Here is a 26,541-nt window from a genome sequence, read left to right as displayed (position 1 = left end):
TTCCATGACGGACATTCTCCACCGTTTTACCGATGTATGTGTTCACCTAAGATGGTATGTCTTATACTTGATCCTCTCTTGTCAGACTAACGGGTCGGTCACGGCACACATGTCTTGAAATCCGACCCAGAGGTTACTAAAGTCAACACTCGGTGACGGTGGGACAAGAGAGTATCTAAATACCTATATTCATACTAACTCGGCAGAAAACTTGCTGTCTAAGCGATGCACTTTGACACGTGAGGTGTGGCGGCAGGCTGGACCCATCAATTCACTAGGAGCTGGTGTGATTTAACGGTGCGATTTTTTTATTACAATATCGCACTCCGACGTTAGTGAAAGTTTGAAGCTTCTAGCTGCTTAATGGGGTACAGCTCTTAAAAATTGGGGCGATCGGGCAACTTCAGCGTATTCATTTCTCATTGCGGCCTTCGTCCGTTTGTCGCCTGGCTAGAGTTTCCTTCACATTGATCCCTTGCTATTGTTATTCCGATTAGCTCATAACTGAAGATAAGAGAGCATCTTTCTTTGAATTGGAATCTCTTGCCTTAAACCTGGAGTGCGACAACCTGCGTAATTGACCAGCCCTGTTTGTCAAGTTTGTGCCGTAACGTCAGGATGGTCAACATGCCCGAGGTCCCTGGTCTGCCTGACACAGGACCGTTTCAGAGATTCTCAGGTTATTCAGTGGGCCTGAAGGTCTACTTGTTTACAGCTTTTCCCATCATCTTCTTCATACTTCACCTTCGAGCAACCAGACTCCGAGTCATTCCAGAGGGGATACCGTGGGTTGGTCTACGCCATGAATGGTTCTCAAGGACGAGAGCAAACATTCGAGAGTTCTTGAACTCGAAATTGAATGTCGAAGAGGGCTACCAAAAGGTGAGACATTTCTTTTTATGGTTTGTGGTGTCCCACCCACTGACCAAAATCATTTAGTATGGCAAGCACGGAAAACCGTACATCACGCCAAACCTGACTTTCAAAGCAGAGGTCATGCTGCCACCCTCGTACATGCCATGGCTGCTTGCACAACCAGATTCGGTCCTCTCCATTCACAAGGTGCTCCTCGCCGATGTCGAGTTCGAATATACGTCCCCGCGAAGCTGGAAGTTTGTGCGGCCGTTTCACAACGAGGCGCTGAACAAAATGAATTTGGATTCCATGACTGGCGCTATGATCGAAGAGATATCAGAGTCCGTCGAGGAGTATTTCGGTAGTGTTCCTGGAAAATGGACTCGTGTGGGCGTGCAGGCGTCCATGTCGGCCATCCTGACCCGCATCACGAACCGAGTCTTCATGGGCAAGGAGGTCGCCCATGACCAGGACTACTCTTACTACTCGACCAACTTCGTCAACAAAATCGGGCAATGCGCTACAATAATCGCATACCTCATCCCCGCCATGCTCAAGCCCGCCCTCGGGCCCCTCGTCGCCCTGCCAGCCCGCTACTACGACCACCGCTGCTCGCGGTACCTCGTGCCGCTGATACAGAAGCACCTGGACGAGGCAACAGCAGCAAAGGACGCGACCCACGAGGAGCTCAACCAAGATATGCTGCAGCTGATGGCGCGCTTCGCAGCCAAGAGCAACAATCCGCTAGACCACGACCCGCGGTCCCTGAGCGCGCGCCTCCTGGCACTCAACTTCGTTGGAATCCACACCAGCAGCGCGGCAGCCATGAGCGCCCTCGTCAACATCCTGTGCGCCGGGCCGGAGGTCCTCGCCGCGCTGCGACGCGAGGCCTCGTCCGTGCTGCGCGGCAGCGGGGGCGTCTGGGACAAGGCGGCCGTCGGCAGGCTCGCGCTCATGGACAGCACCCTGAGGGAGTCGCTGCGCTTCAGCGCCTTGAAGGCCCGCGGGGTCGAGAGGCAGGTCGTCAAGAGGGGAGGGGTGTCTGCCTGATGGTACCCTCCTGCCTGAGGGCACCAAGGTAGGCATGCCTACCTCTGAGATCCACATGGACCCGGGGTTCTACGATGACCCGGAGGTGTTCCGCCACGATCGCTTCGTCGGCAGGGCTGAGCTCGGCATGGTCAATACCACGGATACGTTTCTGGCGTTTGGTCACGGCAGACACGCATGGTAAGTTGGTCCTGCTTCTTTCCCGCCAGCTTTTGGATTTGGGACTGTTTCCGTCGTATCATCCATCTTTCGACATGAGACTTGGCTGACATTGCTGTCTTCCCTTAGTCCCGGCCGCTTCTTCTCTACTCATGAGCTGAAACTCCTCTTTGCTCACATCGTGCTGAACTATGACTTCAAGTTGCTCGATGAGAGGCCCAGGGCAATTTACCTGAGCGACTTTTGCTTCATGCCAGAAGAGGTCTTCTTTGAGACCTGTCGTAGGGAGAAGAGCGCGCATCTCGATCTGGACACATAAGAGAGTTTATCATCATGGACAGAGTGTATCTGGGCACTGGGATCCAAATGCCATGATTTCCAGGCAAAGTACATTGTGTAGTATATCCAGGCAAACCAAACTCACTTCATCATTGCGAAATGTTTACGGTTCTATGTTTATAGAACCTGGTCCTGATTGCCTACTTGAAGAAACACAACTGTTTCCTGGACCATTCCTTAAACAACCCATAACTTGTTTCCGGCAGCCTTCAAAAATGTAACTCAGAAAGCCTACTATTCTCCGTTTTCAATGTCCCTCGATATATGGCATCAAGTGGAACATCCTAGACATCACTGCGAACAATCTAACCGGAGGACGCCCGTGAACAAGTGACGTGGTCGTGGACAAGGCCGCAGAGCATGCTGGTTCTGATACGCCTGGGAATGTGCCTGCGGCGTGGAGGCCATCCAGGGCATAGGTGGCTCGAAAGGCGGTGAGCTCCTCCACTTCCTTCATGCACTGTCAACGCGGAGACGCCGGGATTTGCTTCAATTAACTGTTCATCGAGGCTGCCTGTCTGCAGCTTAATCCTCCACGTAGCGAGTGGGCGCATCAACATCCCACTTTGGCCGCTCAACCAGCGCAACCTCGATCGGTGGTATCTCTATGGCCGCCTTCTTGCTGCTGCCATTGACGCCATTTGTCTTGCCATTTCCGTCTCCGCCCTCCAGCGGCACAACACCAAGTATCGGCCGGTACTTGAAAGTATGCCACCACTTCTTGCGCTGCTCCCCCGCGCCGGGGCGCATCTTCCTCGCCCTCTGATCGTCCACACTGCTCTCGCTTGCGCAACTTCTCTAGTTCCCCACCACCCACCTCCTCTTCCACGTCGTCGTTTTCATCCTCGTCACCGGTTCCATCTGCCTGGCTCGGCGTCTGCCATCTCCACATCTACCCACTCGCCTGTCTTGCCAGCTTCTGCAAGTGACATGCGTACTCGTTGTGGTGCGAGTGCGCCAGTCTCCGTCTTACTTCCCGCGCCACTGTCGGCTCCACGCTTGCGCTTCCGATTTTTCTTCGAGGATCCCGACTCCTGCTCTGTGACGTCGTGCGAGATATCAAGCATGAAGACGAATGAAGAACCGTACATCCAAATTCTGGAGCCTGACCACACGACACCCTTGATCAGGTCTCGGGTGGCACGAATCTCCTCAGGCAGCTTCCATACGGGATTCCTCCGTGACCACTTGGTCAAAGACCCCTCCAAGGGATTGAATGTGTAGATGCGCGAGGCTGCCGTGACAGCCAAGAGGACGTAGCTGTCTGATCCTTCCTCGCCTTCGTTCCGGAGTTTCGGCCCGAGGGCGTCGTCAGAGAAAGACAGTGCTACTGGCGCCTGTGACAGTTTTGGAAAGAGTGGTGCTTTAGGATTACGAATCCAGGTAGGACCAGATTCTGATGCATCCTCATCGCCTGACGAATCGCTCGAGTCTGAAGAGGACGCGGCATCGTCTTCTGCTGATGCTGCGCCATTCTGCACGCCACCGTCATGCAGTATCCAAGTGTCGACGTACCCTGCCAAGTCAGCGGTGGCGAGAATACTGCTGTCTGGCGAGAATGTAATATGCGTTACGCGTCTTTCGTAATTGCCCAGGCCGCCTAACCGTACGTGCTTGGGAATGTTCCTTCGCAATCGGGTCAGCTTTGCAGGGCGTGGCTGTATCGAAATCCCCGAGTCCTCCCGTGTTATCTTCGCGATGCGGACCTGACTTCCCTCCTGGATCCAGCCTAACCATCGCCCATTCGGAGAGATTTGAACTATTGTGGCCCCTGCGCTTTCGATGGTGGATGGAACCTCAAGCTTGCGGATCTTCAATTCTTGCTTCTGGTCGTCGCTGGGAATTGTGAGGTGAAATGCCTTGACGGCTGTGGCTGTTGATACGACAAGGATCGAGCCATCTCTGCTGATGGAACATGAAGTAATGTTCGACTCTCCCTTAATGAAGATTCGGCCAAGCCGCGGACGATTTTTCTTTTTGCTCTGTTCGACATCGTCGCTGTCAAGAAGCTCTTGCATCGACAGTCGCATTTTCCAGATATGGATTTCTCGGCCCCACCAGCTAACGATCACGCGGGCTTGAGGCGCACTTTGCAACGGGACAGATTGGGGTAGGTGCGAGAGTGTTCGGTGATTCTCTACTCCGGACTGGCGCAGAGGACTGACGACAGGAGTGGCATCCGGACCTGGTGAAGAGCATTAGCAAGATGAGCAATCATGTCATACTGGTTGGGAATAGTCTGACCTGCAGTCACGACGACACTCATACCCAGACCCTCAAAAGAGGCCATGGCCTTGACATCGTGATCGTGGTATTTCCTGTAGAAAACCCTTTGCCAGCGAGAAGGATCGCTCTTCATGGGACGGTACAGCGCTGTTCGCCGGTCCATGCCGCCACTGACGATGGTCTGCCCATCCACAGCAGTGGCAAGACTCAGAACGTCGGACTTGTGGCCCTGGATCCTCTGCGCTTGTGTATAAGTCTTGCCGTCCCAGATGCAGATCTGGCCAGTCGAGTCTCCGGAAACAATGTCGCCGTTTTTCAGACACTTGACGGACCAGACGATGATGTCCTTAGAACCGCCAATAAGATCCTTACCCAACGTCATCTTGCGCAGGAGCTCTCCTCTCCTCAGGTCGTATACGCGGATGGAGCTGTCTGAACAGCCGATGACGGCTACCTGTCGGGACTGAAAAGCGATGCTGACCATCTTGATGTTCTTCTTGGCGGTCTTGACCAGTGTCCGTTGGAACTGAAGGTCGTCGTCGTCGATCGAGTACAGCACAATGCTACCGTCGATGGTACCGGCCACAAGCCTTTGGGGTTGGCTGTGAGACTCCTTTAGAGGCGCAGGTTGGGCGGCGAGACACCATATGTCGCCATGCTGTCCGCTGGCATGTTTCTTTGCCCTTCCTTTCTCTAGGTCCCACTCGGTGACCGTGGATGTGTAGCCGATACTGAACAGTCTTGACTTCCCTGCGATGACGTTCCCGTCTTGCAGCGTCTCATCTTCGCCTGTGACCCAGACCAGGGCGTCGACACTCCTGTCGCGCCCGCCATGTATCGTGGTCTCGTGGAACCAATTCCCGTTCAGGGGGTTCCAGATCTCTATGTCGCCATTTGCTCTGCCGATAGCTAGCCGAGCCTGTCGTTTGGCAGACAGCAGTGGGTGCGAGAAGGCGAGGGCGTTGATGGGAGACGCCGGGAAAGGAACAAAACGGCAGCGGTGGATGTCCATGTTGTCTTGGGGCTCCGTGCAGCTGGGACAATGTCTCTGCTCCCCTCCCTGAGGTGACCGGTCAAATGCGACCGTGGGTTGGTGAAAGGCGACCCGTGAATGGCAAGTGGTGTTTTTTTTGCAGTGGTGGATCGGCTGTCTCTTGGTCTCTCAGAAAATCCAAACTTTTTTTCTCTGCTCAGCTAGACCCTGCGCGACTAGCAGTAACTTTTTTGGCACCAGCGGCAGGCAAGGCTGGGTGGGGAATGGCCCGTGCCCAAGCTGTTATCCAGGGCAGATACCTGAGTACAAAATTGTACATCCCGAGGACATAATCTGACATGTAATGTCCTACTAAAGGATTTCTGCCTCTGGGGTATCCTGCTATGGGATAATCAGCTGTGGGATATCCTTCTATAGGATAACCTCCTCTGGGATGCCTACCTATGGGATAACCTCCTTTGGGATAACCTCCTCTAGGATAACCTCCTCTAGGATGCCTACCTATGGGATCACCTCCTCTGGGATTACCTCCTATGGGACATCCTCCTACCCTCCTACGGGATAACCTCTTATGCTTGGGCTAGACCCCTCTGGAGCATCATATTCTTGCAATGTTTCCAGTGCAAGACTTTCTGATATCATCTTTGTTTATTTTCAATCTCCAGTCTAGGATGGTCTGCTCTGAGATAATTTCTTTCAATTGTCTCTTTAGGTGCAGTACATACATTGTCCAAGTTGAATACTGTCTCTCAGTGTCTGAGAGACAAGGGTCCATGGCCCAGAGCTGAAGGCCCAGAAAGGCGTTTGGGATATCTGCAGGGGGTGTTTGCCCCACGTCCATGTCTCACTGATGGCAATCGCTGTGCTTTGTACATGGGTGCATGGGTGTAACAAAGTGGGATGAATTCCCACCATTTTGTTACAGGAGCCAGGGACCGGAGGGGCAGCTAGCTACCTTAGGTACCTAGGTAGGTATGACTGCACACCTGATGACGACTGCCCATATTAATCCTGCCGCACCTGCCCTGGTGAACACCAAGTTAGCTGCGATTGCAACCCCTCAGCAAGCAAGCAAACCAAACGCCCTCTGCCAGTCCTGATTGCGCTATGGACTTCAACAGCTCGTCCCCCTACCCAGAAGGTGTCATATCCTTTCTGGATACTGACCTCTACAAGCTTACCATGCAATGCGCCGTCTTTAAGTACTTCAAGGACGTGCCTGTGACATATGGATTCACCAACCGAACTCCCGAGAAGAAACTGTCGCGAGAGGCATACCGCTGGCTAGAGGCCCAAATAACCAGTCTGTCATGCCATACACAAAAGTACATACATTGCTGCACGAAATCAGAACTAACCGAAACCTCATGCTGTAGAACTTGGGAACATCTCCCTCCTCCCCGACGAGCTGCACTTCCTCCAGCAGCACTGCAAGTACCTCACGCCCGCCTACCTCGAGTTCCTCCAGGACTTCCGCCTGCACCCCCGAGAGCAGGTCACAATTAGCTTCACCCCAACAGGGCAAGACACTGGAGCAGACACCGATCTCGGCGACATCCAACTCGACATCAAGGGATCATGGGTCGACACCATTCTCTACGAGATCCCAATCCTGGCTCTCACCTCAGAAGCCTACTTCAAGTTCATGGACACGGACTGGAATTATGACGGTCAGGAAGAGAAGGCATACGACAAAGGAACAAAGCTCCTCGAGGCCGGATGCGTCTTCTCCGAGTTCGGCACCCGCAGACGCCGCGACTACCACACCCAGGCGCTCGTGTTCAGGGGCCTCGTCAAGGCGAGCAGGGAAGCCGAGAAGCGCGGCCTCCCCGGCAAGCTCTCGGGAACGAGCAACGTCCACCTGGCCATGCGCTTCGGGATCCCGCCGGTCGGCACTGTCGCGCACGAGTGGTTCATGGGCATCGCCGCCATCAAGAACGACTACCCCCGCGCGACAGAGGAGGCCCTGCGGCACTGGGTTTCCTGTTTCGGCGAGGGCGTCCTCGGCATCGCGCTGACCGACACCTTCGGCACCCCGGAGTTCCTCAAGGCGTTCAACAAGACCATCGAGCGTCTCCCCGACGCGCCGGCTTCTACCGAGCACAAGCCCTCCCTCGCGGACGACTTCATATCGGCGACCAAGGATGTCATCGCGAAGACGGGCCTGGCGGACGGCACTCCCAAGCCCAAGACGTATGCCGACGTCTTCACTGGCGTCAGGCAGGACTCGGGAGACCCGGTTGAGTTTGTCAGCACCATGCGGAAGTTCTACGACAGCGTGGGTATTAAGGACAAGAAGGTGATTGTCTTCTCGGACTCGCTGAACATCGAGCGGTGCTTGGAGTACAAGAAGGTCGCCGAGGACGCCGGGTTCCAGCCGACATTCGGCGTGGGAACCTTCCTGACGAACGACTTCGTCCGCACGGCTGATGGCTCCAAGTCCACGCCAATGAACATTGTCATCAAGCTGAGCTCTGCGGACAACAATGCCGCCATCAAGATCAGGTAACTTGCATTCTGTCTCCTCCATGCGGTCTCGTGCTGACCTACTTCGATAGTGACAACATGGGTAAGAACATGGGAGACAAGGCACTGGTGGAAAAGGTCAAGAAAGAGCTAGGCTACGTTGAGAAGGAGTGGGAGGATGGCGACGAGAGTCGCAGATGGGGCGTCGACGGAGCCAAGAATGCGTAGAACACGGAGGGCCACCAGCATGAAGGCCAGGAGGCTGTCCCCCTGAGTGCACCGGGCAGGAGGCTGTGCGGATGAGCCCAGGGACGTTTATCCACGGCGGCTTGGAGTTTAGTTAGGAGATTTTCAGGACAGAACCTAGGAGATTGGTTGGGCGGACTGCTTTATTGTCACGGATTCGCAGCGAGTCGGCGGGCTTGTCACTTCCAAGGATACCACGGGATAGATCGAGTTAGACGGCAAGGTTAGCCAAAGATCTCCAAGGAGTCATCACTCTCCAGGCATAAGGAGCAGCCGATTTTGTACTAATGACGCGGTGGGATTATCGCACATGCTACACAGCATAAACGGCGGCATCATCTTTGTATGTCTTCTCTAATATGAAGGCATCTAAACTCGTCTAGTGATCGCAACAGGCGTCGTTCCTATGTTCAGGCTGTATGTTGATCTACATACCTCATACGCATAGGAAGTGATATTCCTCAGTACTTTTCATCCTTCTTCTCCTGCTTCTCAGTGTTCAGCCCGCCGGCCGCGAGGGGCTCCTCTACCGACTGCCCGTCGTGGATATACATCGTCATCACCTTCGGCCCGGGGTAGTTCTTTCTAGCATGAATGACCCACCACGCCGCGGTGAGCACCAAGACTCCTACCGTGATCACGCTGTTGTAGTTCATCGCCTCGGCGGTCGTGGGCAGGGCAAAAGCTGGTGAAAACAGATCAGTCAGCTTGTCCGTTTCACACCGGACGGACTCGTTCGCACAGCCAGAGGACAAGAAGGAAGTGGCGAGACAACTTACGGAAGCAGAAAAAGATGTCGAAGAAAGTGATCAGCACAACAGCCGCCAGGTTGACGGCAGTGCCCCACTTCCCTAGGTGGAACGGGCCCCTGGGGAAGTGCCTCCGCCCGGTCAGGACGTTGCCCATGAAGGGTATCGCGTACGAGATCGTCGTGAGGATGATGAAGGAGCCTGTGAGGTCGAGGAACGCCGTCGAGCTGCCGATGGGAATAGCCCCGAGGCCGGTCGCGACGATGGCCACGAAGAGCGTGGCCGGCACGGGGCACGACAGCCGCTCCGAGACCCTGGAGAAGAAACTCGAGAAGGGCACGGCGTTGTCGCGGGCGAGGGCCCAGTAGATGCGGGAGTTCTGTGCACGCGCAAGTCAGCATCCTACGGTCCCAAATAAAAGATCTGATTCTCTTACCGTGACCATCGTGCCGATACAGCACATCATCGAGGAGCACCAGATGATGAACAACAGCCCGAACTGGGCGCCCAGGTTCTGGCTGCCGTCCCCGTTGGCCGTTGCCTGCGCGTAGATGCTCGCCAAAGGGTAGGTGTTTATACCAGTGGTGAGCACGCTCAGGTCCGTGATGGCGTAGGAGATGGCAATGGCGAACACAAACGCGTACAGGAAGCCGAGCCCTATCTGGAGGCCGATGGCCTTGGGGAGATCCTTCTTCGGGTGCGGCAGCTCCTCCGCCATGTGCGTTATCGCATCAGGTGTGCCGATGGTGAAGGCACCGTTGAGCACGCCGAGCAAGAACGCGACGCCGTCCTGCCACCCCTGCAGCAAAAGGAGTCAGCTATCAAAGCATCGAGGAAAAAGTTTCATTCGGATATAGGGAGGACCAGGCCACAGTATGGCCATGGCTTGTTTCAAAGCCTGCAGCCTGACAATCCCTTGAAGGTACAGGCTACAGATAGGAAATTGTTTTTCCTAAGAGGGTTAAAATTGTATCCGGAAGCTGCTTACCGTGATGTTGTTCTCCTTGAACGAACCCCAGACGAAGTAGTTACTTGCGTGCTGCTTCGGCATGGCGGCTATGACGATGATGGTCACGACGCCGCCCACGATAACGAAGAACATGCCCACCGTCTGGGTGTGTGGGATGACACGGTTGACAAATACCACAGTCGCCACGCAGAACCATGTTATCAGGACATAGGCGACGTATACGTGCCATGCTTCGTAGACATAGGTCGACTGGTGGTAGACGACGTAGAGGTTGACCGAGACGTTGGCAGTGATCTGAATCAGTGCTGCTAGGTCGAACATCCAGCCGTAGAAGTTGATCCAGCCGGTGAAGAAGCCGACCATGCGTCCCCATCTGGGCCCGCCTGCAATTGTCCCCCAGTGGTAGACGCCGCCAGCGGTTGGCACACTACTAGAGAACTGTCATGCTTTACTGTTAGCTTCCACATTTCGTCGTGATCGCTACTCAATGTGGACCTCTTCGTCTGCCGAGGCGATCACCGGCAATTGTAAGTTGATATCAGGAAGGGGTCAGGGGTAAGTAAGAGAAGCCAAGCCTCCACACACACCTCAGCAAGGCCGAGACCAATGAACGAATAGTAGAAGACCGCGACGATAAGCCCAAAGATAAGGCCAGGAGGACCGCCATTAGCTGTATCAGACGACAGGTGAGATATCAGTATAAGTCGTAGATGTCATTGGAACAGGGGTCGCGAACCGATGGAGACAGATATTGACGAGCCCAAAGCAATCCAGGCATTGTCGACGGTCAGGGCGATTCCCGCGAGCCCGAGGAGGCCATACTGCCTCTTCAGCTGGTCTTTGTATCCAGACGCGTTGATCACCGTTCCGTCCTGCACTGCAGCCACAGTCTCGTCTCCAGAGTGCTCACCGAGCTCGGGACTTTGCTGGCCCAGTTTCGAGGGCTGGCGCTCATCGCTGAAATTCATGATCGCGAGTTTTCTCCCCGGCTTCGTCACCAGGCGGCGAGGCGGCGAATACTTGCTGGTCTGCCGGTTCTCGGGTGAAGTTGTTCGAGAACTGGATTCCGAAAGACTCGACTAGTCTTCGATATAGAATACAGGAAGAAAAGAAAACACGTGGGAAGAGAATAATAGAAACGAGAAACCAGAAGATGAGACATCGGCAGGAAGGGGACGTCGGCCCCCAGCATCAAGCTCGGAGCCCTAAATATCAGCTTGATATTGGACCCATCACACTGTGATGCCCTGAACACTCGTGGACAGGATACCAAATTTGTTTGGTAATTTCCTGGGTCAACACCTGGGGAAAATGCCTGGGCCTTGCCATTTCAGGATGGAGAGTCCGCAGTTGATAAGCCCTAGGCCTGGGTAGACTGACATTGGTTTTTGACAAAAGTCTCGAACAATGCAGAAGGCACCTGCAGAGATACAGTATGCATGCTAATATTGTTACAGAGAGGGCCAGGACCAGGGCTGTATCAACGGGCAGCGCCGAGTGGACGGCGAGACAGCAAGGCGCGCCACCAGCGACGATAGGGAAAACCTGGGTCGCATCGTTATCTTTTAGTCCTGACGGCTAAGGAAGATACGGGCCCCTGGGCAATGCAACCTGGGTGCCTATGAGGTGGGGGCTGCCTGCAGGTATACCACAGTAGCACGGCGCCGTTGCAATTGCCGTCCAGGTGGAATGGTCTTGGTCCAGCTGGGCGGTCCATGTTTGTCGACGGTTGTCAGCACTGAGATCTCAAACCAGGGCCTGGTTCACAGCGCAGCCCCGAGCGCCGGTGAGGCGCCACGGGGCAAGCATATCAGGCCATACTTTTGCCTGATTATTATCGAGATTGTTTACCTCAGAGCAGGTCCGGGTCAAGATACGGAGTGTGATGTAGGACTGCCGGGTAAAGCTGGGCTCAGACGGAGCAGTGGATGGGGCGAGAGGAGGAGGTGAATCGACAAGGTGGAACACACTTGGCAAGCGACGCGGGATGGGTGGAGGTCCCGAGATCCGCGGAGGTGTGTGGGTTAGTGGTTCGGGCCGGCTATTTACTGGGGCTTATCAGCCGGAACTCCCCTGTTTCACTGCAGGACAGTGAATGATAGATAGGGCTTGCACTTGTCTTCAGCCTCACAAGGACCGGCTTCGAGGTGGTTGGTCTGCGAACTGGGAGCATTTTCAACCCAACATGCCATCATTCATTAGACGTTCACTGACAGCTGTCAAAACCGATGTCATGGTACCGTAGCATCTCAACATCTGTGCGAAATCCCCTTTGGGAAACACTGTCGGCCGTGATTGGGCAACCCTACGCATTGGATTTCACGGGTACAACGTCGGATCGTCATGCATGCGACTACTGCATCAAACTTTATGTCTCCCCTACTCCTACGAGCGCTTGTTGCTAGTTACGAACTCTGTCATGTCCTCTTTCTAGTCTATTAAAGTGCCCGTGTTGTCCCTATCTCGCCCCTGCTGGCCATGGTCTTATGAAGCTGGGAAACCGTGGAGCAGAGTCCGAAATTGCTAACCAAATCTTATCTATCTCGGTATTGGTAGTCTAAGGATAGTCATGAGCACATATCATTGGCCAGTGAGCCTTAGACATTATATCTAAAGAAGGGGACTGACTCTATTAATACAATCAATTCCCAAGGGAGAAGAACATGTATAAAGCATCTTGCCACTATGCAAACAGGTTGTAAGCTTGGTGAGGTTGACCACAGCGGGCACAGGATTCGAATTGAAACCTATAAACTTGATTATGAGACCTAATTCCATCGTCTTGAACGCAATGTCTCTTTGCACGTTGCCCATCTGTGAGACGATCTTTCAAACATACAATCTAGGATTGCAAATATCTGAGGATGAAACCCGCCCCCAACCTGGAGATAACAACAGTAATTATGTCCAAGAGCCACGACCATAATGAATGTCTCAAACTATTGTATAGTAGAAGGAATTCAGCGCGTGCAGCCGCCCTTGCAACTGGGCAAAACTCAGACTGTTCCTCAAAGTCATACTCTATCCGGCAAGGGCTGTGCATGTCGTGCTCGTGCCAAGGGCCTGGCGACTGGAAGTAGTTCCTGCAGGCGGTGTCCCGGCACCTCGGCCGAGACTTGGTCCTGTCAAAGTAGGCCATCGCCCTGGCCCAGATGCCGCCCTCGGCATGGATGCTGGGGTACGAGTCCTGGTCTACCGCGTGGAACCACTGGTGGCATGGGTTCAGGTCTCCCGCGAGGCGGCGATTGATGTGGCCGAGCGGGATTGTCCGCCTGTATGAGGTCATGAGGCATCGGGTTGAGTCCTGGCTGTTGTGCTTTTCGTCGCACTCGTAGACGTAGATACCGCTCTGTCCTCGTGCTTCGTTGAACTCGACGTAGTGGTCGGTCCATCCAAGCCCCGTAGTAAAGCGAGAGGCATCCTGGTGGTCCCCATCAAAGGGTATTTCGGTGGCCGTCACGGGTGAATTTCTGTTCGTGCCTGAAAGGTGTGGAGTGCAAAGTCGCTCAGCAGGGGTAGCCTGAGGTCTTTCGCCGTTTCTGTAGAGGATGTGCCCACATTTGTCAGGATCGAAGCAGAGAATCTCAGGCGTAGTGTTCTGGCTAGGACCCGGGACAATAAACCGAGCGGCGTTCTTCCCAAATTCACCATACAGCTCTCGGAGCCTCGTTGCCTCGATTTGTCCATTCTCGGGCGCCGTCAGGGTCTTTAAGCCCGAATGCGGCTTCCAACATAACACCAGCGAGAGAGATTTCCAACGTTGTAAATGATGGAGATGCGACTTCTGTTCTAGGTCAAGCCGTGCGCAAGGCCACGTGTGATCGTTGCAGGATGCTTCTGACGGAGCTAGGCGCGACGTTGATCTGCATACAAACTTGTGGCTAGGATGTTTGCACATAATATGAAAATCCGACACAGCTTTGAAGAAATCGTTTTCGCTTCCTTTTGCTGACGATGCGACTAAGTGGGCTTCGATGTCAGCCCAGCCTATAGACACGTGCTCACACAGCCGTAGCTTTCCTTCCCTGGCGATACAAAACCGGTCTCGGGGCTCCTTCTGCCTCTGTGCGTGCGAAAAGGCGTTTCTCGTGTGATGACTGTTGCAGCCGGCGCAGTGAATGTGTATTGCTGGTGTTTCCATAAACACGCATCCGTTTGGTAGCATCCCTTCCCGATGAGCAGTCTGGCATGGCTGACAAAGCGTCTCCTTCCGGATGGTAGCCACGAATCCCGGCACCGAATTCCGTGGCAATATTCCAAAAGGCATGCGGTTGTTCTCTCTGCTGAGGAACTTGTCGCCGTGAAGCATATGAGAACCCCTGAGCGATTCGTTTGTCTTGAACAATCCGGGTTCAAGGGTGTGATCAGAGGTCAGATCGCGGAGCTTTCTGCAAACGCGACGGATGTAGTAAATATCCCGAAGGTCAGACTGAAGCAAATGTAGAATGCCCAAGAGGACCTCGTCGGGAAGCTTGAGCAGGGGGCTGGATTCCTTGTTGTGAGCAGCAGCCGCGAGCAGTGGATCCATCGCGTCTGTGAACTCGTCCGGCCCAGCGGGAGCGTTCTTTTCGCAGATATCAATCTCCATTTCTGCTCGATAATATAGTTGATCACAGTCGTTTTTTTTTAAAAAAAACAGTGTTGGAGGTGTTTGTGACAAGTTCGAATGAAGCCAAGGTTTCTCTTGAATTTTTGAGGGTAAAGTGAGACAATTCTTGACATGTGTCGCTGTTCTTCGGTGACACAGTTTAGATTTGCTTGAAGCGTTCAAAATTGGGCGTGAGTGGAACTATGATCGCACTTGTGAGCCCGGTCTCGTACGCTAATCTGTACCTACGCTGCTATGGTTGTGCACATAAGTAGTCTATAGTGTTGCTTAGCTTCCCTCGAGGTTTTCTAAGCAAGGAGAGAAAAAGGGACACAACAACCACATAAAACTGGAGTACCCTTTCAATTTCCCTCCAAATCCTATCAACGTTGGGTTGAAGAAGTCAGCAAACTTACTTGAAATATCGCATTGATCAATCCCGACATCGATGCATCTTCATTTACACAACCTCATTTTTTTTTCTTTTTGCAACAACCAACATCCTGTGCCTTAGTACTGTAGACGACCACCTGGGCACGCCACCGCCAGAGGTTCTCCTAAAAGACCTTCCCTTGTGGAGCCCAGGCTTAGCAAGCGGCCTTGCCACAGCTCATCCTCTTTAGCAGGTACATGGGGTGACTGAGATATATGCTTGTCGAGAAACTCTAAGTAACATTCATAGAGTACATGCTAGGATCACTTACTGTCTAATTCTCCTACGCCTTTTCACTACTGCCCCTTACCGTCTCGTTGTTCTCATCCTCAAGTTCAATTTATAATTGCTACGTGCAGAGGATACAAGATGAAGATTATTTCTGGTCGCTTGCTGGCTGTGGTCTGGCCGTTTAAGCTGAGCAACCACCGGATCAGCCAGCTGTCGCATGGCGAGTACAACAACGCGTCTTGAAGTCGAGGTAAAGTGCCGTTATACACTAGCTAAACCGTTTCACGCCAAGATGCGCGTGGACATTAATAGGTAGGCGATGCGATACGCATGTGTATAAGGACGAGAACGTTTCAGCCGTTCTATCGTCTTGATGATGACAAATAGATGCGGCAGGATCCACCTTAGGAGTACAGGAAGAGGCGTACAATAAGCTGATGATGATGCACAAAATTGTGGTCTCTCTCAGCAACGGGAACACGTATCGACGAACACCTCTGTGCAACGTAAGTGCAATTGGCTGCAGCAGAGACGGGCTTTAGAGTTAAGTGAAAGAAGCCGTTCGCCCTTCCCCGCAGGGCGTTGCTTACATATCCTCTACGTCAGGAACCACCCACCTGATGGGTAACCACGCGGCGACCGGTGCAACTTAGTTCTGTATGTGGGCACTGCATTCCTAATCAGAGTGTCATACGGTGGACGGAGTCTCGTCATTGCAACTCTTTTCCCGCATACAAATTCGTCTCGTCTTCGTAGTAACGAGAGGCTTGTTCTTGAATCCCCTGTAATTAACGACTGTGAGCGTCTTCCAAAGGAGCCATTGGAAGGAAGTGAACAACACACAGGAGCCCGGCACCAGTCCACAAGAAAACATGGCACCCAAGATCTTCTTGTAAGCCACAGTTTTCCCACCATGTACCTGTTCTAGATTGCTGACTACTGCCAGGACCGGAGTCACCGGTAAGCCTTGCAGTTACACATTTTCCACTAAGAGGTTTCGATAGTCTGACTGGGACCTTTAACAAGGCTACATCGGCGGTGATGCGTTCTACGCCCTCGAGAAGAAGCACCCTGACTATGAGTACACACTCCTCGTCCGAAATGAAGATCGGGGCAAGGAGGTTCAAGCCAAGTACCCCAATGTGAAGCTCGTCTACGGTGCTCTGGATAACTCGACCGTCGTCGAAAAGGCCGCTGCTGAGGCAGACATTGTCGTTCGTCAGTATTTCCACAGCCCGCGCTGCCATCGCCCAGCCTCGCGCTGACGTCGTCCTCAGATACCGCTCAGTCTGCAGACGACGTGCCCTCTGCTAAGGCCATTGAGAAGGGCATTGCAGCTGGTCACACCGCAGAGAAGCCGGGAGCATATATCCACGTCTGCGGTACTGGAATGTTGACATGGGTACATCTGCGCTGCATCTGCTTCGTACCTGACACGTCTTAGCTAACACATGTGACAGAGAGACCTCCAAGACAACCGCTACGGCGAGGCGCCGTACCCGGACGAAAAGTACGACGACATCGCTGACATTGAAAAGGTCACGTCCATTCCGGACAGGGCCATGCACCGGAACGTGGACAAGATCGTCTTGGCAGCCAACGACAATGCTGCTGTGAAGACTGCAATCGTCTGCCCGCCGTGCATCTGTGGCCCAGGCAGGGGACCTGTGAACACCCGCTCGATGCAGGTCTATGACATGGCCAAGTTCACGCTGAAGAACGGTTTTGCTCCGGTCATTGGCAAGGGCCTGACCGAGTGGGATTACATCCATGTGCACGACCTGGCAGATCTCATCGTCAATCTTGTCGAGTCGGCGCAGGATCCTAAGACACTCAATGACCCAGAGTTCTTTGGAGCGCATGGGTATTACTTCTGCGAGGCTGGACCCTTCAAGTGGGGAGATGTTGCGAAGTGTGAGTCCATCATCATACATTTCAGTAGTGGTGCCGTCTCATAAGTTCAGTGGTTCGGGTCGAGCCGAAGTATGGGGGATGCAGTCCTCAGGGATTCGAGAAAAAAGCTGACAATGAGGTCCAACCAGGGGTCGCCGACGAGATGGTCAAGGAGGGGTTCATGGCTGAACCAAAGGTCGAGGTGACCACTCTTGAAAACACCAGGGGCCAGGGCCTCTCGTCAAGCGTTACGTGGGGAATAAACTCCAAGAGTTTCGCGAGCAGGGCGAGGAAGAACCTCGGCTGGGAGCCGACCCGTGGGAGCTTGAAGGACGCTGTGCCGGAGATCGTCTCCTCAGAGGCGAAGCGCCTCGGCATCAAGCCTCAGGCGCCCTGAGCTGTGGGGAAATGAGGCGATATGGGCTGCTACGGCATCTTTCATCAGGAGAGAGGCCTGTCAATTGCAAGCTCTGGCTTGCTACGTATGTAGCGGGCTCGGTAAAAAGTGTTCAAGCTTTGATGCTATTTTGAGGTCCGCAATTGATCCGCGATGTCTTTTTAAGCTTAAAATGGAGCTTGTCATGGACCGGGGTGGACCCCTGGCGCCCCTTTATTTTTGCTGTTGACGGCAAGGTTGCTTCCAATACGAGTTGAAGATACGAGGTCATGCTGGTCTGTCCCCATAAGTAATTTCCAATGCGCCTTATCCCCTCACGCATCGACCTGCCGGCGTCGCCGGCCGGATACAACGTTGTTCGATGCTCGATCTACATTTCGCAGATGGTTGCTTGTATAACATGACGCCGGATCGTTGCTCCTGCTCGGAGCATCGTTGTCGACGCGCCTGGGTACCCACCTCGACATTGAGCAACGGTCATTTCCTCCAACAAGTCGGACGCGGGAAGAGAAAAGGCATGGCGCCGCTACTCCCATCAGCCCTCTGGGCCCTTCTCCTGGCGACAGCTACACAAGCGAGGCCAGCCGACAAATGGACAGTCCACGAGACTGCAATGGTACCGTCCGGGTGGAAGTACCTTGGACAACCCGAGGTCGACACGACTGTGACGAGGATTTCCATCAGCCTGCGCCAACCAGGCCTAGACGAGCTGCGACGTCGTCTCGACCAGATTAGCGATGTCGACAATGCCGACTATGGCGCACATCTGTCTCGCAGCCAGCTGGATGCCTACCAGGAGCCGGCGGCTGGAGCTGTGCACGATGTCATGGAGTGGTTGAGCGGACACGGCATCGAGGACCGTCTGGCCCAGAAGTCATGGGTTTCCTTCAATGCCTCTGTCGGATTGGTGAACTCTTTGCTGAGGTGCAACCTTTCCCAATATGAAACGCCCCGGTCACACCGAGTCCTTCGGGCTACCGAGTACAGCCTGCCCAGTGATTTGGAGCAGCATATCCAGTTCGTTTACCCGCTCACCCAGTTTCTGGAGAGCTCGGCCAAGAAGAACTTCAATGAGAGATGTGGTGTGGACACGGCGAAGGCCAGCCGCCGTCAGACAACATGGCCTGCATCTTGCTCGGAAAATGTCACCCCGGACTGCCTGGTCGACCTCTACAACATCACCTACACGCCGCCAGACTCATCCTCCGGCAGCACCCTCGGCGTGGCTGGCTTCCTTGAAGAGTACCCTAACCAGTCTGCGGCCCGGGACTTCTTGATCGCTCACAGCCCACGGAGAAGCGATGTTTCTTACAGCCCGGACTACAACTTCACTGTTGTCTCCATCAACGGCGGAGACACCAACAATTCGGGCTCCGGCGGAGAGGCGCTCCTGGACACCTTTTACACAATGCCTTTCACGCAGCCGCTGCCGGTATCATACCTCTCTACCGGAGGTCGAGGTATGTACATTGGCCCCAACGGCACGGACCTGTCCAACACCTCGGCAAACGGAAACGAGCCCTGGCTCGAATTCCTCCAGTACCTCCTGGAGGTTGAAGACGAGAACCTGCCCAAGGTCCTGTCCGTGTCCTACACAGACGACGAGCAGACCACCCCCAGGCCCTACGCCCTCCACGTGTGCGACCTGTTCATGCAGCTCGCAGCACGTGGCGTCTCCGTTATCGTGGCATCGGGAGACGGCGGCGCGGCCGGCATAGCAAGCTCCACGAACTGCGCGGTGAACTCAGGCAACCCGGACGAGCCCCCGCAGTTCCTGCCTACCTTCCCTGCCTCCTGCCCATACGTCACCTCCATCGGGGCCACGGGCCGGTTCATCCCCTGGCAGCCGGCCTCCTTCTCCTCGGGCGGCTTCTCGAACTACTTCCCGGCGCCGAGCTGGCAGGCCAAGGACACCGCGGCTTATATCAAGGGCCTGAACGGGACACACGACGGGTGGTACAACGCCTCCGGACGCGGCATCCCCGACCTTACCCTCGTCGGCTCCAGGTTTCTCCTCGGCGGCGAGGGCGAATTCGCCTTCACGACCAAGGGGACCAGCGCCAGCACGCCCGTGTGGGCCAGCATCATCACCCTGATCAACGACAAGAGGCTGAGGGCCGGCAAGCCCGTGCTCGGGTTCCTCAACCCGGCCCTGTACTCGGACAAGGTGAGGGCCGCACTGACCGATGTGACGGCTGGGTCGATCGGGGGGTGCTCGTTGAACGGCGGTCAGGACTTCGTCACGGGGTGGGATGCGGCGGCGGGCTGGGATCCGAGCTCGGGGCTCGGGGTTCCTGACTTCGGCGCGCTGGTGGAAGTCCTTGGTTGATCTACTATGAGCATCTACATGGGGTCTGTACATATCTAGCTCGCCTCTTCAATGCCAATCCGTCTAATTTGCTGTAATGACTCCTGTATGATGCCTGTGATCAGCTGCCACACACTCTTACTGTGATGAAGATCTCGGCCGTACGTGATACGCTGACTTCGAAGTTCCGACAGCGGACAGGAATAATCTTCCATGGGAACGGACCCTACTTTTGATCGCGAACGCCATACTTGTATCAGTCTTATTCAGCCCCAGGGGTCCCAGGATCCACGTTCTTCCGACCATGGTGCTTGGCCTCTTCGTGACTGGCATGGGTCGACGGAGATAATGCTATCATTCAAGATTCTCGAAGGATTTAAGTCGCAATTCTCATAGACGTTGAGTGGTATGCGCATTCGGCAAGGACTAGGGGCTGGTCGACGGGTCATAGTGACTCGCACGAGACCTCGAGATCACTATGACTACCTCATCAACATCTACAGTGGGAGAGCCCCAGTAATACGGAGTAAGGCTCTTTCCCCCAGGCAATGGGCAAAGAATGTAGTCCCATGACCTATGGTCCTTGAGCAATGTCAGATGATACGGCAATTCGGACCGCAGCCGTGGACCTCCTTGAAATGTCAGGTATGCCGCGTTCTGCACGCTCCCGGCATCTCGTTCCAGCTCTGGATTTTCGAGGGAGCCTCGACGGCACAAGGTATATCGGGTGCTGAAGGCAACATTTGAGAGGCCAGTACATTTTGTTGTTATGAACGAAGCTGGTCACCGAGCTTCTGATCGCGCAGGCAAATTTTGTATCCTTACTTGTGCCTCGTCAAGTGTTGGCAATCATCACGAGCAAATGTGCTGACCATGTGATATACTTCCAAGGTTCGGCCGCCTTCATCCCACGAAGAGTTGATTTGACTTTCCAATGTAACACGGCATTCATTTGGCACACATTCTTGCAGACTGGACGATCGAGGACCCGCAAGTTATGAAACCAGCCACCGGCTGAGAAGGCACATTCCACTGCATTGTTCTTTGTGATTGACTGACAAAGTCATCGTCTTCATTCAGCTATTCAACACGGTTTGAAGAATCGGCATACAGAGGGAGCAATGATTCGCAGCGACGACAGCTATTATATATTATGCCTATTTTTGGTAGCAGAAGTAACATATAATTTCCGTATTAGGCTGCCGATACTTGTTTGGATCCGGAGGCTACGGACCGTCAAACTCGCATTTTTATCTTCCGCCACCAATTAGTTCAAAAGCCAAGAGCCTCAACCGTTTGGGCCTGAACGCCTCTCCCACTCCTTGCCAATATAACGGGCCGCCGTGCGGAGCATTCACGCCCGGCCACAGACCTCGTGAAATCAAACCCCATGTCGCCCACCGTGGCGGAAGCAAGCCCGTACCAGGCGAACATTTGACGCGCTGCAACCCATGCTGCCGATTTTACTGGGTAGAGTCCAGAGAAGCTTAGATCTGACCGAGATCCGAGTCTTTTGCCCAGCTATTCTGAGATTATACTTAATCTGATTTCATCTCGCAGACCGAATTTGTGTGATCGATGTGATGTCGGCCCGTATCCATAGTCATGTATAATGAAATCGCTTTCGAGACCTAGAGGTTCAGTTTTGTAGCCCGTAGGAAGGAAGTGGCACTTATAAAGCCATGGTCTGCCATTGCCGCAACTTGAAGGGCTCCTGGAGTCCAAATCCAATTCGTTGCTGAGAAGTTTTATCTAGTGCACCATGAAGTCTCTTCTCGCCGTCGCCGCCCTCGCGGCCAGTGCATCAGGCCATGCCATCATGCAGAAGCTCTCCGTCAACGGCCAGGACCAAGGCCAGCTCAAGGGCGTCCGGGCCCCGAGCAGCGACTACCCTCTTTACAGCCCAAATGATGCAAACTTCGCCTGCAACACAGGCATCATGTATAAGGACACAAATGTGATTAGCATCCCGGCTGGTGCAAAGGTTGGAGCTTGGTGGGGTCATGTTATCGGGTATGAGTCCATCACCAACCCAGACAACGACTTGTCACTAGTTAATAACATGCTTCTCCCAGGGGTGCCCAGGGCGCAAACGACCCGGACAACCCGATCGCAAAGAGTCACAAGGGGCCCATCTCTTATTACCTGGCCAAGGTTGACAACGCGGCAAGCACAGGCACCAGCGGCCTCAAGTGGTTCAAGGTCGCCCACGAGGGTCTTTCCGGCGGGAAATGGGCGGTGGATAACATGATCGCCGGCGGCGGCTGGCACTACTTCACTTTGCCCTCGTGCATTGCTCCCGGCGACTACCTCCTCCGCGTCGAGCTCATCGCGCTGCACAGCGCCGGCACCCAGGGGGGCGCACAGTTCTACATGGAGTGTGCCCAGATCCGGGTCACTGGCTCGGGCACCAACACTGGAGGCCACTTTGTCAGCATGCCGGGTCCATACTCACCGACTGACCCCGGTGTTCTGGTATATTCCCTTCCCAGCCTTGAGACAATCAATCCTGTTGATGCTAATGGCCCTTTACTAGGTCAACATCTACGACAACTCTGGCCAGCCGTACATGGGCGGCAAGAGCTACTCGATCCCCGGCCCGGCCCCGATTACGTGCTCTGGAAGCTCCAACGGCGGGGGCTCCTCTGATGGCGGGCCTGGCTCGGGCTCGGGCTCCGGTTCAGGGTCGGGCTCCGGCTCCGGCGCCGGCGCGGCCCTCTGGGCTCAGTGCGGTGGGATAGGCTACACGGGACCAACAACCTGCGCACAGGGAACCTGCAAGGCCACCAACGAGTACTACAGCCAATGTGTTGCTTAAAGGAATTAGTGCGTCCCTGGCCAAGCAGAACGAGTAGACTTTGCACCAAGTCGACACAACCCTTGCTGTGGCAGCGTCGAAGGCGACAACTAGCTCGATATATTGCATTCATGTATATATATATATATTTGGATCGAATATTCATCGTCGTCCATTATCAATGGCAAAGACCTCTATCGCGTCTCATAACATTGACTCTGGAAGGATTCCCAGCGGTGTACAGACAGCCATTAGCTTTTGTCGACCAGATACTACGATGCTACGAACGCTCAACAAAACACCCGCCGCGACCCATTGGAAGAGCCGGGTCATATGAGACAAGTCTAAACAGCCAGCACGGCTTGGAACAGGTCAGGGCGAGGAGGCTGGGGTGCGGGGGGCAGATACTTGATCAGCGGGAAAATAGAGGTCTGTATTCAATGCAGACATGAGAAACTATGGACATGTCTCACTCTTCAATGTCAAAATAGACCTTCACCTCAACTTCGTTGCTCCAGCCCGGCTTCAAGTCCAACTCTGTCCAAGCCTTCTCAACGTCGATCTCGAGGATAGAGCTGGAAGTCTTGTTGACGGATACGGTGTGAGGAGGAATCACCTGCCCTTGGATCGTGGCCATGAAATCGGTCTCCAGACTCATCTCCGGCAGCTTGGAGATGTAGATACCTAGAACACCCAGGGCTTTCAGGCGAGTGTCGACCAGTACCCTCCCGTTCTCCAAGTAATCCGACTCGCTCGACACAATAGCTGCGGCACCAGTCATCTTCTCGATCAGACCCAGATTGGCCACCTGGACACGGCCTAAACTGTCACTTTCGAACGGAGATAGTGCGTAGGCAGTGAAGATCTCGTAGCCCCTGACATCGAGCGAGACCGTGAGCTTCGAGCTCGGGTGGCTGGTCTGGACAGGTGTGGTGATGAGCCCGGTGGTGTGAGCCCGGACGATATAGCGCAACGACGGCAGAACCCCTGAGAACCTGTCAAGGGGGATGATATCCGTGAGTTTACGAGCAGAGATGTTGAAAACGCCGAGGATAGGCGTGCCTGTGACTGCTCTCCCGTGGTAGCAGCCAACCTTCAGCAGGGAGTCATCGTGGTAGCCAACATATTGGTCGATGCTCCGACCTAGAACATTAGGTCTGAAGATGACTGTCTTCCCACGTGGGGTGATGCCGGTCATTTGGTTGATTAGATCGATGTTGTGCTGGCCGGGCACATCCGTGATGTAGATCGGGCCTCCACTGACGCAACGAGCTGCAGCGTGGAGGCCTGAGTAATCATGCACGGTCTGGAACATGTCCCAGTCCTGCTCTACTGATTAACACAGGTACATGAAGATTTGCTAGATATCAGTATATTGATAGATGACTTACAGGCAGGATGTTCAGATGCTGTGTGAACAGACTATTGTGTGCATTGGTCCAAATGTGCCAGGGGTGTGAGGATGGGATCTCCGGGAAGAAATCGTCTGAGTTTCTGCACAGGATCGTGGGCCTGTTCCGAGGCAACTGGGAATAGAACAGGATCTCTGGTGTCTGGGACATGCAGCTGATCGACTTGATGCTGAAATGCCGAAGGGATGAGATTGTCCACGCGTCCAGGTACTCCGTGATGAGCTCTCGACGGGCTTTAGCAGAGACCCACGTGTCTGTCATGAACTGGGCGTCGGTCTTCACCCCGTCGATACCAGAATCAGAGAGGAACTTGTAGAAGTCATTGTAGAACTTGTGGACGTCGTCCTTGCTGACAACCGTCATCTTGCCTCCTAGAGGGAGCCACCTGCGGTTTTGATCCTCGCGTACGACTTCCTCGGTCTTGTATCTCTTAGCAATGTCCCCGTCAGGACTTAGTCCTGCCCAGTATCCGAGTAGAGCGTGCCAAACGGCGACATGTTGAATGTGTGGGTGTTTAGACCTGATTTTCGTGACCACATCCTTGAGGCCATTGGGAAATGCCTTCGGCTCGGCTACGAAATGTCAAAGATCCGCGTGTCAGTACCAGGTGGTAAAACTACAGGGTAGTACATACCTTCAAAGTCGTTCCAACCGTATTGGAATTGGCCTTCGCCGCGATAGTCTATGTTCTGCCAGTTGTCATCTATGATCAAACTCGTAACCTTGATGTTATGTTTGGTCAACTCATCGACCGCATTGAGAACTTTCTCATCCGTGAGTCTTTGGCCAAGTGCGTTCCAGGTGCAGAATCCGAGGCCATCGTACCAGTTCTCCATCCACTCTGGTTTCACACCGTCTTGAAGAGCCTTCATCTCTTGTTCGAGCTCTCCGGTTAGCCTCTTGCTTGTAGCAACGGCCTGTCGGGCGTGATACATGACGGCCGCATTCGCACTTTCGAAGTTATGACCGACCGCAGCCAGAACAAGCGTACTCTCAGCCTTCTCGCCATCATTCCGCAAGTGGAGCTGGACATTCCCTGAGTCGTCGCTGCGGAACAAAGCCATCACATCATTGATGCCACTGACAGCCAGCAGGACGAGGTGCTGGCCCTCGGGGCTGACAAATGCTGAGAGGACGGCATCCTTGTCAAGTTCGAACTTGGTCTTCCCATGCCTCGGTGCGAGCCACGGTGCCCAAATGCGGATCAGGGAAAACCAACGGAGGAATCCTCCCCATGGCAAGCCCAGGTTGAAATCAGTGAAGGTGGAGTCCTCCCCCTTCGCGGCTCCCACACTGGCCTCCAGAGCCCAGAGACGAGTCCCAGGGCACTGGGATTGGCAGGGCTTGACGGTGATGCTGGGATCGTAGCCCTTCAGGATGTTGTTAAAGTCGTCCGAAAGAGCTTCGGTGATCTGGTTGCTGTTGAGTATGACAGTGCCGTCACCCACACCATGCTCGTCCCGAATCCAACGCCATTCTTGCTCCGACCCCGAACGATACTTGACGGTGAAATTGAGGAGGGTCTTGACGGGAATGACGCCTTGGAACCAGGCACGAGAGACTGAGTCGTTAGCCGCCTGCAACGTGGAAGGCGGTCTCTCAGCTGGGGACAGTATGGTCTCATTCCAGTCCCCTCCAGCCGAATGCCAGAGGGCAACCTCCCACGGCTGGTTGGCCTGGTCGGTCGGGACCTCGAGAAGTGCGATGAATCCGACGTTGCCCCTTTGAACCTGGGTGACCTGGCCCAGTGGTGGCCACACTGAAATCGCGGATCCCATCTTGTCCAGGCCAGCTGGGGGCTTCTTCTGCTTGGGAACGTGATAGACCAACTCGTCGTGATCCTCGTCCTGGGCACTCATGGTAGCGGGACAATGCTCTATTCGGTGTCTACCAGTGGTGCTTGTGTGGCTCTATGAGCGGGTGACTTGACGGCGGGGTCCCGTCTTAAAAGGGATGTAATCGACTGGCAATGGCTCAGTCAAAGTTGAGAGGCTTTTCAATATGCTGAGACTACGAGGAAAGATGCGAAGAGAAGACACGGTTGTCTGGCTCCTGTCTCCACGTTGAGGATCATACCTGGGTCATTTGGAACCCTGCAGCACGATGCAGATGCGGGCAGCTGCACCTCTCCATGCCTTGATGTAAGAGCTTCGAGGACGGAGTTCTCGGGCAGCTGTCCCGGTCGCCTACTTCGTGTGCTGATCCTGGGAGCCCAAGTATACAGCGCATGACAACTATTTTTGTTCACCTAGTAAAGGCTTCTCACGACCAACGCAGAACTTTGATCATATCCCAAATGTTAATGTCTCAATGCCCAACTTCCTGTGATGTTTCTGTGAAGTGATCGCCCCAAGCTCCCACTTATTCCTCTTGCCCCTCCAGTTAGGAATGGAAGTGGAGGCAAGGTACCTAGTCAATGTTGTCAGTT

General features: G+C 54.2%; 10 protein-coding genes across 10 annotated transcripts; 6 read left to right on the top strand and 4 right to left on the bottom strand.

Moving 5' to 3' along the window:
• Positions 1-627: 627 nt before the first annotated feature.
• INS49_002307 (uncharacterized protein) lies at positions 628-1,905 on the top strand (the record flags this gene model as incomplete). The annotated part of the gene is made up of 2 exons (XM_043163121.1): positions 628-882; positions 940-1,905. 2 exons carry the CDS (start codon positions 628-630, stop codon positions 1,903-1,905), a joined length of 1,221 nt encoding a protein of 406 aa, XP_043031627.1.
• Positions 1,906-1,939: 34 nt separating this feature from the next.
• INS49_002306 (uncharacterized protein) lies at positions 1,940-2,383 on the top strand (the record flags this gene model as incomplete). The annotated part of the gene is made up of 2 exons (XM_043163120.1): positions 1,940-2,085; positions 2,194-2,383. The coding sequence occupies 2 exons, from the start codon at positions 1,940-1,942 to the stop codon at positions 2,381-2,383; spliced, it is 336 nt and encodes a 111-aa protein (XP_043031626.1).
• Positions 2,384-2,928: 545 nt separating this feature from the next.
• INS49_002305 (uncharacterized protein) lies at positions 2,929-5,641 on the bottom strand (the record flags this gene model as incomplete). The annotated part of the gene is made up of 3 exons (XM_043163119.1): positions 2,929-3,178; positions 3,256-4,588; positions 4,648-5,641. 3 exons carry the CDS (start codon positions 5,639-5,641, stop codon positions 2,929-2,931), a joined length of 2,577 nt encoding a protein of 858 aa, XP_043031625.1.
• A 1,089-nt stretch (positions 5,642-6,730) lies between these two features.
• Positions 6,731-8,317, top strand: INS49_002304 (uncharacterized protein; the record flags this gene model as incomplete). Its single annotated transcript, XM_043163118.1, has 3 exons — positions 6,731-6,926; positions 7,000-8,128; positions 8,182-8,317. 3 exons carry the CDS (start codon positions 6,731-6,733, stop codon positions 8,315-8,317), a joined length of 1,461 nt encoding a protein of 486 aa, XP_043031624.1.
• Positions 8,318-8,796: 479 nt separating this feature from the next.
• Positions 8,797-11,022, bottom strand: INS49_002303 (uncharacterized protein; the record flags this gene model as incomplete). Its single annotated transcript, XM_043163117.1, has 6 exons — positions 8,797-9,020; positions 9,115-9,463; positions 9,521-9,883; positions 10,073-10,492; positions 10,642-10,724; positions 10,791-11,022. The coding sequence occupies 6 exons, from the start codon at positions 11,020-11,022 to the stop codon at positions 8,797-8,799; spliced, it is 1,671 nt and encodes a 556-aa protein (XP_043031623.1).
• Positions 11,023-12,896: 1,874 nt separating this feature from the next.
• INS49_002302 (uncharacterized protein) lies at positions 12,897-14,642 on the bottom strand (the record flags this gene model as incomplete). The annotated part of the gene is made up of 3 exons (XM_043163116.1): positions 12,897-13,778; positions 13,926-14,014; positions 14,252-14,642. 3 exons carry the CDS (start codon positions 14,640-14,642, stop codon positions 12,897-12,899), a joined length of 1,362 nt encoding a protein of 453 aa, XP_043031622.1.
• Positions 14,643-16,178: 1,536 nt separating this feature from the next.
• On the top strand, positions 16,179-17,596 carry INS49_002301 (uncharacterized protein; the record flags this gene model as incomplete). The annotated part of the gene is made up of 6 exons (XM_043163115.1): positions 16,179-16,198; positions 16,253-16,266; positions 16,333-16,524; positions 16,584-16,708; positions 16,767-17,220; positions 17,349-17,596. The coding sequence occupies 6 exons, from the start codon at positions 16,179-16,181 to the stop codon at positions 17,594-17,596; spliced, it is 1,053 nt and encodes a 350-aa protein (XP_043031621.1).
• A 517-nt stretch (positions 17,597-18,113) lies between these two features.
• Positions 18,114-19,925, top strand: INS49_002300 (uncharacterized protein; the record flags this gene model as incomplete). The annotated part of the gene is made up of 1 exon (XM_043163114.1): positions 18,114-19,925. One exon carries the CDS (start codon positions 18,114-18,116, stop codon positions 19,923-19,925), a length of 1,812 nt encoding a protein of 603 aa, XP_043031620.1.
• Positions 19,926-21,666: 1,741 nt separating this feature from the next.
• Positions 21,667-22,722, top strand: INS49_002299 (uncharacterized protein; the record flags this gene model as incomplete). Its single annotated transcript, XM_043163113.1, has 3 exons — positions 21,667-21,917; positions 21,980-22,379; positions 22,441-22,722. The coding sequence occupies 3 exons, from the start codon at positions 21,667-21,669 to the stop codon at positions 22,720-22,722; spliced, it is 933 nt and encodes a 310-aa protein (XP_043031619.1).
• Positions 22,723-23,170: 448 nt separating this feature from the next.
• Positions 23,171-25,972, bottom strand: INS49_002298 (uncharacterized protein; the record flags this gene model as incomplete). The annotated part of the gene is made up of 3 exons (XM_043163112.1): positions 23,171-24,025; positions 24,093-24,685; positions 24,748-25,972. 3 exons carry the CDS (start codon positions 25,970-25,972, stop codon positions 23,171-23,173), a joined length of 2,673 nt encoding a protein of 890 aa, XP_043031618.1.
• Between the last annotated feature and the right edge of the window lie 569 nt (positions 25,973-26,541).

The sequence above is a fragment of the Diaporthe citri genome, assembly GCF_014595645.1.
Source record: "Diaporthe citri strain NFHF-8-4 chromosome Unknown scaffold_1, whole genome shotgun sequence".
Taxonomy (NCBI): Eukaryota; Fungi; Ascomycota; class Sordariomycetes; order Diaporthales; family Diaporthaceae; genus Diaporthe; species Diaporthe citri.
The sequence above is the reverse complement of the archived record's forward strand: the minus strand, read 5'-3'. Positions and strand labels throughout refer to the sequence as shown.